The sequence below is a fragment of the Coenobita brevimanus genome, chromosome 77 (assembly GCF_032717465.1).
Source record: "Coenobita brevimanus isolate Jiangsu-jjx chromosome 77, ASM3271746v2, whole genome shotgun sequence".
In the NCBI taxonomy this organism is placed as follows: Eukaryota; Metazoa; Arthropoda; class Malacostraca; order Decapoda; family Coenobitidae; genus Coenobita; species Coenobita brevimanus.
This window is the reverse complement of record NC_137030.1, coordinates 7761078-7774211: the sequence shown is the minus strand read 5'-3', so window position 1 is coordinate 7774211 and position 13134 is coordinate 7761078. Positions and strand designations below refer to the sequence as shown.

The window sequence follows — 13134 nt, the reverse complement described above, 5'->3', positions numbered from 1 at the left end:
TCACGGCATTCAGCAGCTTCCCATTTACTCCATATATTTTTAATATTTTCCACAATCCTTGTCTATCCACTCTGTCATATTCTTTCCATTTACTCCATATATTTTTAATATTTTCCACAATCCTTGTCTATCCACTCTGTCATATTCTTTCTCCAAATCCATGAAGGCCACATACAGCTTCTTTCCCTTCTCTAGAAACTTTGCACTAAAGATCTAAGGATGAATGTCTGATCTACATAACCTGTTCCCTTCCTAAAACCTCCCTGTTCTTCTCCAACTAACTCCTCTATTATTTCCCTAACTCTGTCAATAAGTATCCTACCATATACTTTTCCTATTACACTAAGAAGGCAAATCCCCCTGTGATTATGACACTCCACTTTTTCCCCATTTCCTTTGTAGTTGGGAATAATTATACATGACTTCCAATCCTCTGGGACTCTACTTTCCTCCCAGGCCAATCTGCACATCTTCCATATCCATTCTGCTACCATGCTTCAGCATTTCACCAGATACTCCATCTATTCCTGGGGCTTTCCCCATTTTGACTTTCGCCATTGCTTCCATCCCCAGCCACTTATACTTGCATTACTTTCATTCTCTGTATTCAACAATTCCTTAAAGTGTTCTCTCCATCTACTCACTTCTTTTTCCCTTATCCACTGTCCATTCATCTATTGCCAGACGCCTTAATTCTGTAAGGGGTGGCCACAAACAAATCGCCTCCATGTCGCCCTGTCTCCCGCCATTTCACTGCCCTGCTCCCAGCTCACACCCGCCTCTCTCCTATACCTCTCCACTCCATCCCTTCATCTCATCCTTGGCCTCCTTCTCCCTCTCTCTCCCTCCAGCTCACTCACATACACTCCCCTCATCAGTCTCTCACTCTCCATCCTCTCCACATGACCAGACTGACTCAATGTGTTTCTCCTAATGCACCCTATCAGATCCACATCACAACGCTCCCTCACTTCCTCATTCGTCAGTCTGTCTCTCCATGTGACTCCACAAGCTCCTCTCAAATAACTGCTCTCACTCTCGATTTCTGTCCCTCCAACAAGGTCCAAGCTTCACTTCCATATGTTAGAGTTGGTATCACAATACTGTCATGTAGTAACTTTTTCACTTCAATGCTCACTTCTCTGTTTCTTATCACTGCTTTCGAGGAACCAGCAACCTTTCTTCCTTGTTGTACACTTTCAAGCACTTCACCCTCTAAACTTCCATCCTTACTCATCACATTTTCAGTCTACTATTATTATCATTCACTCCCCAACAAACTTCTTGATCATCCTGTCAGTAACTCTCTTTACCTCCTTTCAGAACATTTTCTTACATTCCCTCCACTTTACACTCAGATTCCTTGAAATTCCACATCCACTCTCTTACTCTCTCTTACAAATCTTTTAATCTCTCTCCTCCTCACCACATAAACAGACACTCTCTATTCTGCGTCTAAACTTCCTCTATGCGTGTTTCCCATCCACTCACTATGTGCTTGTCTTTAGCCCCACTTCCAGCACATACCATGTCTCCCAAGTAACAAAACTCTTCCACACACTCAAGAGACTCACCAGCAAGTTCAATCCTTTCATGCCTGACAATCTCATCTGCTCTCCCCGACACATAAAATCAGCATTATCTCGCAGTCTACCTCTAATACCACTACATCTCTTGTGCACCCACTTACCACAAATACTGCACAAGATGGAATTACTTCCCACACCCTTGTGACAAAGTGCACATGACCACCCAACATATTAAATGATTTCCTGGTTTACAGGAAATCACTTGGTTTGTCACTCAGTGTAGAGTTGCCCTGGAACAGTATCACTGTTCTGAGTGAGTGGATGATGGGTGCCCAACACCAAATTCAGTTTATTCATTATCATCATAGGGGGGCAATTGCCGCAGCACACTCATCCTACGACTCCAATCACAGGGTTCCATGTGCTGGTTCTAAACAAACACCAATGCAAAAGGGGTTAATACACAATAAATATGATTCACTGCTTAGTTCGTGATTGTAATCACCAACCTGAAGCCTTAGAGTATACAGTTTCTTTTGCTTTCTAGCATATGAAAACAAAAATAAAGGTTGGAAAAGATAATAAGTAGAGTCGACAAAACTACTGTACTTCGTGTCACTATGATGCAGCTGTCATTTTTGAGGTGTTAAGAATGTAAACTGGGCTGGATGATTAAATTAAGAAAATAAATAGAAATAAGAAAACTTGTTCAGGATGAAGAAACAAATTCATTGTCAACTGAGTTTGATGCAGGTCCCAGTAATGTTCAACCTGTCAACTCTGCCCCAGTAAGAAAATATTATCCTCCAGGCAGAGTTAAAAAAAAATCCTGAGAAGGAACTTGGATCTTACCAAACTGAAATGATGTATTAATGATAACATTATTCAGCCAAGACAGCATGATGATACACAAAATTATGGGGACGATTTCCATTTTTAGGTCAGTTGTGAGACATATGCAGTGATTTTCTGGTGTGGTAAACTATTTTGCAGGCTGGAAGTTGAATCAGTCACTTTAGAGGACCAAATTTTACTGAGATTTATGAAAGTCCACCAGACTTATCTTACCTTTCACTTGGCCAAACAATTTCACAGCAGTACAGTAACTGAGAATTTTGATTACATTAATGCACATCTTCATCATCTGCTATGTGAGAAATTTATACAAGAAATAAGAACTAAACACCTCTTGCCAGGTCTTTTATTTTATTTTATTATTATATAATTATTATTATTTTTTTTTTAACTGTAAAATGGTTATAGATAGCACTGATGCTGAAACTGCTGTTGCATCCAGGACGTCTGATTAAAGACTAACATTCCAGGATATTGGAGTGGGATGTGGGTTCATTCTGTTTTGTGTTGCACCATATGAATTGTTCAGTTATACATGTATTAGTACTTTGTGCCCTGGATCAACATCTGGTAAAGCAGTCACAAAAAGATCAGGAATACTGTCACATTCTACTGCTGGTAGTTTCATTTTAGCATTCCACATAATTCCACCTAGTACAGTACTCAAAGGGGTCTCTAAAACTGTTCTTCCGTTCCACTGTAAAGATAGTTTAGTCAATGAAATAAAACTCATAAGAAAATTCCAGAGTGCAGAAAACATACCAAATGGGCAAATTTATGCTTGAATGAGGAAGATATTGCAATACAGTAAATACCAGCATGTTTTGGGTGCTATGCAGAACTCTTGGAAAAACTGTATACTACAGTTTTATACCTTCTAAAGTAAAATACAGTACTAATGACAGCCTTGACTAAAGCAATTATTCATCATTATACAGCTCACCACTAAACCTAACCTAACCAAACCAGATCTGCCTACCTTACTAATCTAGACTACCACTGGTCCTAACCTAACCATATCTAATTCTGCTTTGACCTTCCTTTCTATATCTTTGCCTGCAAACAAAACCCAGCGTAACCTATACAACCTAAAGTAACACCAGTCATAAACAAACCTTAAACTGGCTGCTGAGCACAGAGTACATAATAAGAAATAGACAATATTGTAAAAGCCACAATGTCAGATGCTTGTTTAGAACCAGCTGATCACTGCCATGGTAATGTGATGTCATCATTTCGGCTCTCTTTTTTTCTATGTCTGTAGCCAGATGCCATAATCCTGTTAGGGGTGGTCTCATAAAAACTGCCTTCATGTCACCCTGTTTTCTGCATCAGGCTGCCCTCTTTCCAACTCACAAAACCCTCACACAGTACCCCTGCATTTCAACCTTAGTCTCCCCCTTCCCCTTCTCCCCTCCATCTCACATATACAGTAAACCCTCAATATATGATGAACCATTATGCAATGAATTACCTACATGATGGTGAAAAGTTGAGACCTTTTTTCAATATACTATACGATGGAAAATGTACTTAAATGGTGTTTATGATCCTGTACAAAGCTTTGCCCTCATGCACATGTACACTCAGTTGTTTGTTCCAAGATGGCATTTGCACTCATCTCCACTGGGTGAGTTAGTGTCAGTGATGGAACAATAGTGTGGTGTTGGAGTTCAGGTGCCATGTGAAATGCAATGAAGCGAAATAACTACCAGTTTAGGTGAAGTGGTAAGTAGCAAATGAAGTGCAGTGAAGTAAGATAAACCCCAGTTTTTAAACACAGTGTGTCTAGGCACCTCAAAATGAACAAATCTTGAATTTTTCTCTTTATTATCTTTTTATTTTTTCTTGGAAGGAACAATGTGTGGACTTCTAGCCTTTGGTTCCTTCTTCCTATTTAAAAAAAAAAAAAAAAAAAAAAGTTTAGGTCAGTTGGAAACTTGTTTTTAGATTTTGTTGGGTGGGTGACCCTCAGCTGAAGATGTATCCCCACTGACCCATGTATAGTCGAGTCAATATACAATAAATCGTTATGCAATGGATTTTTTTCAAATACATCATCATAAAACAAGAGCGTGCTAATTTATCATTCTTCACTTTTCTCACAAGGCCAGACATTCTCAAGGTACTCTTCCCAATGCTTTTCAACATATCCCCAGCAACACTTTAATTTTAATGCAGACATCTTTCTTATTACTGTACTATTCATCCTTTTATATACAGTACTGTATGTATTTATATACATTCTACCATCTCTTCATGGCTTTTAAACCAATATTTCACATGTTGTGTATAATGTAATGATCACGGACGGCAAATTATATACACGCTGCAAAGTGAATGTAGGTTTGTGAGATGCAGTGTACCGCATAGGTGGTTTTTTGGTCTGTATGAAGTCTAGCAGGACCTAACCCCTGTCAAGACTAAGCAGTGTATACTAGATTATGTGGTATTGTATTGTAAATAATCATCGTCATCATTCATCCTAACTCTGTTCTCATTTCACTATATAGGTCTGTTGGTTGATAAGAGGTTGTGGTTAGCTGTAGCACATTAAGTGCTACATTCAGGTCATCAACATTAGCATCATCATCACAAATCAGTTTTCCTGTTCACTCTGGGTCTACGGGGGTGATGAAGGGAGCAGTTAGTTTTACTGCACTAATCCTTACCCTGCAGCCAGTTTCTGTGCACAGAATAAAATAATTTATCATAAGATGATGTAAGATAAATTCATCCATTTATCATCCAGTCCTGTGTCACCTCATGAGAAGCACAGAAACCCCAGGCTAGGCATGTTGGTCCTGACATTTAAGCTCAGAGTGACCAGCCTCACTCATCCCTGAGTGGCATAATGTGAGCAATAAACCCCAACCATCCATTGGGTATAAGCCTACACAGGCTCAGTCCAATTGGAGCGCCTTAATTAACCACTAAACCACCAGATAAGTTGGTTATATAGTTATCACCCAGTGTAGTAAATGGTTTCCTGGTGTACAGGAAACCATTTGGCTTGTCACTCAGTGTAGAGCCACCCATAGGCAGAAGGAAAGAAAGACAGAAGAGGGAGTGTAAAGTCAACTGTAGGAAGAAGAATGAAAAAAGGAAAGAAAGACTGAAGCGGAAGGAAGACAGGAAAGGGCTGACACCCAAAGCAGTACTACATCGAGTGAGTGGATGGTGAGCGCCCCCACCTACCGCATAATAAAAGTTCTTTATTCTCAACAGAATTTTAATCATGAGTGTTTTTACTTCTTTTAATTAATTATTATTATTTGTGAGAAATTATATGTAACTTGAAGTTATCCACAATAAAGTGCAAAGTAGGTATTTGCAGCTAAAGTATTAAGTGTTACTGCAACCTGCCATCATCATTACCATGACAGCTTCACTGTAAGAGTCTTGCAAGAGACAGAGAGGGTTAGTTTTGGTCTGTACATGATACACTAACTGATCATAATCATGATTCTATTCCCCAACAAAACCTATTTTAGTGGTGTCACTGATGTTTCACTATCAGTGTGGCCAGGTGCATGACGAAGATGAACGAAAAGATAGCAAGATACCTTTAATCAATGAAGGGTTGAAAAGTGAGCAAGATATATGATGAAGGTTTGAATACTATAAATTAGCATTCATTTTCATCACATCCTCCTTACCACCTGAAAAGATGAAGTGGGGTAGGAAAGATAATGCACACATATAGCAAACTATAATACAACATTCCCAGTGAAATACTCCACAAAATCAATCACACTTTGTCCAAGTCCTCTAAATTCTGGCTCCAGTCACATGCAAAACTTTAAGCATAAGCTTTTTATTGTGAGTGTTCTTGATAACTGAGCTTAATATACATTAGTGGGGCAGTCATTTCGTCAAGTGACTGGTTGAAAAAGGGCTGCAACCCTTGTTATGTCCACTTTTGTATATCATCATTTTGACTCCCCCATCCATAGCAAAAGGGTTTCATCATTATTATCATAGCTTCTTTGTAATGTGGTAGGTGGTGGCGACCATCATCCACTCACTTGATGTAGTGCTGCCTACTCCTTCCTTAGCCTTTATCATTCTTTTTCTGTGCCTGCCCTCCTCTCTTCCTATTTCTCCCATCTTTCCTGTCACTTCTTATTGCTTTTCTTTCCTGTACAGGTGGCTTTACATTGATTGACAAGCCTAATGGTTTCCTGTAAGCCAGGAAACCATTTACAATGCTGGGTGGTAACCATATAACCAAACCATACGTGCTCCCTACGTGTCAACAAGTGGGTTGGTGGAGGGTTAGTGCCCCTTTCCGTAAAACAACTAACTCAAAGTCAAATGGCCACCCCTTATGGGATTATGGCGTATGGCAATAGATAGATAGATAGATTCTTTTTGCTGCTCTTGAGTGACTGCCCATTCCTCTCTTTCTTTCTTCTTTCCTTCCTTCTTCTTTTTTCTTTCCTTCATTCTTTCCCTTCCTTCTGTCTACGGGTGACTCTACACAGAGTGACAAGCCAAATGGTTTCCTGTACACAAGGAAACCATTTACTGCACTGGGTGGTAACCATATAACCAAATTATGGCGCCTCATGGCTTAGTGGGTACTGTAATTCCCGATGTCACTAACCAAGGAAAAACTGCCACCCTTCACCAGATTATTTAATTTTCGACATCAAAGTCAGTCTACTAAACTCCGTTCATTTTATGTGCCCTCTGTGTCACTAAAAGGATGGGAGAAATTATAACAACATTATTTTAGTCATTGCTACAAGGAAGAGAGACTGTATTATAGTCAAAGAAAATAAAGAAATGGTGGGCTGAGTCTACCACCTCGGTTTGGGGACGGTTATTATTCTTTCATATCGATAGGCTTTATTTTACATCCATTTCATGTATGTGTCAATCAAAACAAAATAAAGTGTTATGAGAAACATGTAACGATTCTTCATTAACCCCTAATGCGCGGACAATGGACAGCCGACCCCCCCCCGGGTGGCGGGGTTCGATCGCGGTCTGAGTACCTGTAGGAAAATATTAGCCAAAAATCAGACATTAATCCTAGAACATTATACTTGGTATGGCAGATAGTACTTACATTTAGCTTTCTCCAGAGACAGGTGTTGAGCCTTTGTGGACTACCCAAGGACTTGTGGAGACTTGCAAAGTTGGGTAACAAAATCTTCACTTTCACACCTCCAGCAACCCAGTTTCCCCTCTACCACAGCCTCATTCTGTCACAGTAAACTTTATACTACAACGTACAGGTAGTTTGGAATCCGTATTTGTACAATAAGCACTGAAAATATGGCTAAAATCAACGAAGCGTACGGCTGACATGCAGCGCGGCGGCAGTCTTACCGTCACTCAACAAACATTTCCATTTTCACAGCTAAAAACACGTATACTACATTATTTTCAATCATATTACTTCCCAAAAGATCACCGCAGCGCGCTTTTTATTCTACCTTACGCCCGTCACTTTATTCTCGTTCCTGTCGGCCGCTTGCACTGACTCGGAAGAGCTAGAACTCGCCATTATGTCACTTTGAAAGCCTGCGGTAAACTGACGCCAAACAGGGGCAAACCGTGCGAAAAAAAGCTAGTGTGACAACTGGGGAAACAAGCGTTTCCTATTAGCATAAACTGCTTGTGAGAGGAGAGCGCAGATTTACAGTTCTGAGCAGTCAGAGCACTGCCATGTATCACAGCCAGGCTGGCCGGGCCGTGGTGTGGGGGGGAGGGGGGAAAAAACGCGATACTTGGCAACAACGGAGGTCAGTAGTACAAAGGTAAAGTATGCTAATTGTAGCTAAAGGGTGGTGGTACTGATAGACAATACCAGCTGGAACATCCTTGCCCGCGTTTATTCAAAATTAACTCGAATCGCAAACGCAACGATCCGCTGTTATGTCCTTTTTGGCAAGCGTCGCAAACGCGACGCCCCATGTTTTAGGGGTTAAGAAATATTAGCATGACACGGTTGAAGATCGTACGTTACGATTATAAACAATAACAAACTCATGTGTGTCTAACTGCCCCGCTGGACCTACTGTACAAAGATCATGGAAAACCGTTGCAGAGAAAAATGGACAGTGCCTAGACTGAAGTATTTCCTAAAGTCTAGAGGAATACTCTGTTCAGGGTACACCACTGGCGTGTTGTTTCGAGTTTTTGTACGGTATTTTGGAGCCCTTGGCATCGTCGGATTTCGGCCGGCGGTCTCGTCTCCGCACGATTTCGGCTTTAAACATTGTATAATTTTCATATGAAAAACTTTGTAGATATTCTTCAGCATTTTGGAGATGAAGCATTGTTCTTTTAGAAAGCTAAATTATATGGGTTTCAAACAAAATGTGCACCTAGAGACTTGTAAATATGTGATGAATGCTGTCACACTCGGTGTGCTTTCGCGGCGGCTATAGTAACATTTTCCTGCATTTACCGCATTAAAGTATATCTAGGAAATTAGTATAACTACTAAAGAATAATATCATGAAGAACTTACATACAGTATATCATTAAATATCACGGGAGAGATTTTTAAAGATATGCGATTTCTGTGGTCTCTGCATGAGTAGCCCAACTTCCATATTGAACTAGCTGGTGATCAGTGGCAACTCTTGAGTTAGTGATGGTGGGAATTAAGGCGCTCCAGCCGGATTTTTTTTTTTTTTTTTTTAATGCGAGGAAGAAGGAACCAAAGGCTAGGAGCCTGCAAAACAGTTCCCTCCAAGAAGAATAAAAACAATACAAATGAAAGCCAAATTCAAGATCCGTTCATTTCGAGTTGCCTGGACACACTGCGTTTGAATGACTGGAGATCATAGGAAGTAGGAAATACAGACAGAGGGAGACAGTTCCAGAGTTGACCCGTTGCATAAATGAAGGACTGGGAGTAAAGGTTAACTTTTGCATTAGAGAGTTGGACAGAAATGGGATGAGAGTTTATTGCTAGACGGGTGCTACGCACCTGTCATAGAGGTGGAGGGATGCAAGCAGACAGTTCAGAGGTGCAATGACCATGGAAGTAGCGATAGAAAAGAGATAAAGAGGCAACAGTGTGGCAAAGAGACAGAGGTTGAGTAAGAGGAGCAGAGTTAATGAGATGAAATGCCTACCCTATTAAGAAGAGCTGTATGTGGGGAGCCTCCCCACACATGAAAGTTGTACTCCATGCAGGGGTGGATAAATCCCATGTATAAAGTCAACAACTGTGCAGGGGTACAAAAGGTACGGAGTCAGCTTAGCACACCCAATCTCTTGGAAGCAGATTTTACCAGAGATGTAATATGATCATTCCAGGATAAATCTTGAGTGAATGAAACCCCATGAATGTTCAAGGCTGATGCTGGATTGAGCTGGATATTATTAAACTTTAGTGGGTACTCCTGTGGAAGATTTTGTCAGATTGATAGGTGTAAAAACTGAGTCTTTGATGCATTAAAAACAAGGTTATTTTTACCCTAGTCAGAGATTCGAGCCAAGTCAGACATTAGGTGTGCCATAGCCTCATCCCGTGTTTGCTGAAGTAACTGCTGGGATGGAAATTGTGGGAACCGAATGGAAAGGTGAAGGGTGGAGTCATCAGCTTATGAGTGGATAGGGTTAGATGTACAGCTTAGAAGATCATTGATGAATAAAAGGAAGAGAGTTGGTGATAGGACAGAGCCCTGAGGAACACCACCATTGATAGCTCCAGGAGAAGAACGATGGCCGCCGTCTACAACAGCGACTATAGAACGACCAGAAAGGAAGCTGTAGATGAAGGCAGAGATAGAAGGATAGAAACCGTAAGAGGGCAGCCTGGAAATTAAAGACTCATGCCAGACTTGATCGAAAGCCTTTGAGATGTCAAGTGCAATGGCAAAGCCCTCGCCAATGTCCCGAAAGGAGGACGACCAATAGTCTGAAAGGCAGGTGAGAAGATCACCAGTGGAGCGTCCCTGACGGAACCCATACTGACGATCAGAAAGAAGGTTGTGACAGGAAAGATGCTCCAAAACTTTTCTGTCAAGAACAGACTCAAAAACTTTTGAGACACAGGATGCCAAAGCAACTGGATGATAGTTAGAGGGTTGGGAATGGTCACCCTTCTTTGGGACTGGCTGAACGAGAGCAAACTTCCAGCAAGAAGGAAAGGTAAAAGTTGACAGACAAAGGCGAAAGAGTTTACCTAGGCAGGGTGTAAGCACAAAAGCACAGTTCTTGAGAACAACAGGAGGGACTCCATCAGGCCCATATGCCTTATTAGTATTGATGCCAGCAATGGCAGAAACTACTGTACATCAGCTGAAGAAATTTTAATGTCAGCCATGAGGAAGTCAGAAGGGAGAAGTGATGGAGGAACAGCATCGGAATAGTCTAAGGTGGAATTGGAGGAGAAAGTCTGAATGAAGAGATCTGCTTTATCAGTAGAAGAAATAGCTACAGAGCCATCAGAGTAGAAAAGAGGAGGGAAGGATGATGAGGTAAAGTTGTCAGAAAGGTTACTGGCAAGGTGCCAGAAGGAACGAGAAGAATTCGAGTTGGAGAGTTAAGAGCATTTAGTACGGATGAAATTATTTTTAGGAGAGCGAAGAACAGACTTAGCACGATTCCGGGCAGAAACATAAAAAAGATGTGATTCAGGGGTGGGTTGTCTCTGCTACCTTTTATAGGCCCTCTCTTTGTTGCGGACAGCATTAGAACAAGCGCGATTAAACCAAGGCTTTCTTGCATTAGACAAAGGATATGAGAAAGGAATGTATGCTTCCATGACCGAGAGCCTCTGCAGGCTTATACCCTAGGGATGGTTGGGATTTATATCCCATGTAATGCCACTCAGGGATAAGTGAGGCTGGTTACTCTCATCTTTAATATCAAGACCAACTAGCCAAGCCCCGGGCTCCTACACTCCTTATGGGGCAACACTGTGTTAGACGATGATGATGATAATTCTTTTCCTACTGAAGGATGGGGTCAGGAGGGCCCAAAAAGCAAGAAAAGAGGGGGGAAAAATGACAGGGAGAACTAATTAACAGCTTGTTTTTTTCAGTATACAGTATATATTGGGCCCCACACACCTTCACACACCATTCAGGTCCAAAAAATCCTTACTCCACCTGAAGGCATGATCATCCTCATTTATATATTTTTCTTTATACAGGTACATACACTTTGCATTACCTACATGATATTCCTTTAACACATAAATATATACATGAGGAGTGATTCTTACTAAGTGTGGTGATGCCAAGGTCACTCAGCGGATGGATAACTTTTGGGGTAACATTCATTAGGTAGAAGAGCACCATCACAGTCAGGGGGAAGTTGGTGATCCAGCGTCCAGGCTTGACAGCAGATGTCAACTGGTGATCCCTGGCCCACTGCTTCACAGCAAACACCAGCGGACGCACCCTAGGGTCACACTCACCATAAAGGTACAGCATCTGGCTCATATGGTAGCCGGAGCTGTCAAAAGTGATAAAGAAAATGAACAGGATGCGGTGTGAGACAGTGGGGTGGATGGAAGACATTGTAGATACCGAATGTGTACCCAGAACTGCTAAGTGTGATAAAGAATGTGAACAGCGTGGGATGTGAGACAATGGAAGGGAAGGCAGACAATGTGGGGAGAGAGTGAAGTCATTATCCTTGTTTTATTTTCGCTTGGCCCAAAACTGCCATCTCTCCCTTTTAGAAGTTCAGTGTTAGCAACAGATTAATGATGGGATATTATACTTGTCACAAAGAAGTGCTACAGAATGAATGTAGAGCCATTGCAAAGAGTTTTTTTTTGCCACCGAGCTATATGAAAAAAGTTCCAAAAGGACGAAAATCTGGACCAAGTTAAGATAAAATGAGTATAGGAGATACGCTGTTGTGTCACACTCACTGTCTAACTCACAACCAGCTGATGCATTTCCTCAGGATTGAATACAGTGTTTAAAGGTCAAACCATCCAAGACAAACATGGGTCCAGTTAACCACTTCTGTCTGTTGTGTATTTTTTATTTCATGTTGCTACCTTCAAATAATTATATAAAGCCCAGGAGGAGACATCAGGTTGTGAGGGGATTAACGAAGAAAACCCATCACTAGAAACAGTTCTGCTCAAACCTAACAAAATCATCTGGTCAAAGCAGTAATAAGATTAATGCCACTGAATTGACGAGGTTAAAACTTCTGGTTATATTTTGCTGGTTTCAAGTACTTTTCAAACAAAATTAGAATGACAGCTGATTCTGTGACTGTACATGAGAGAAGGTGTACTGTAAATTGGTGTGATGGGGGGAAGGTGATACACTAGTCGAGAATGAAAAACTGCCAATATTCCCAACACAATGCAAGATTCGGAATTCCCTCATCTATCATTTCACAAAGCTATGCCCTTTCCTTCCAGGATACCCTGTGTGTGTGTGTGTGTGTGTGTGTGTGTGTGTGTGTGTGTGTGTGTATATATATATATATATATATATATACAGATATATATATATATATACAGTATATATACAGTGTATATATATACTGTATATATATATATATATATATATATATATATATATATATATATAAATAAATACAGTATATATATATATATATATATATATATATATATATATATATATATATATATATATATATATATATATATATATACAGTATATATAAAACCACCATCATCATCATCATCCAGACCTCCTTTCCCAGCCTAGAGCAGGGTGAGGAGTAGCAATGTCCGGACACCCTAAGTCTGCCCAACACAATGGACCATGCTTCCATTCACTCA

General features: G+C 40.7%; 1 protein-coding gene across 2 annotated transcripts in view; it reads right to left on the bottom strand.

Annotated features, from left to right (window-relative positions):
• Positions 1-13134, bottom strand: part of LOC145408357 (poly(A) RNA polymerase, mitochondrial-like) — a 72757-nt gene that overhangs the window by 24267 nt on the left and 35356 nt on the right. For both annotated transcript variants that reach the window (XM_080279082.1, XM_080279083.1), the window contains exon 6: positions 11584-11816. In XM_080279082.1, coding sequence (XP_080135208.1) covers positions 11584-11816 — 233 coding nt within the window. The remainder of the gene's footprint in view (positions 1-11583; positions 11817-13134) is intronic.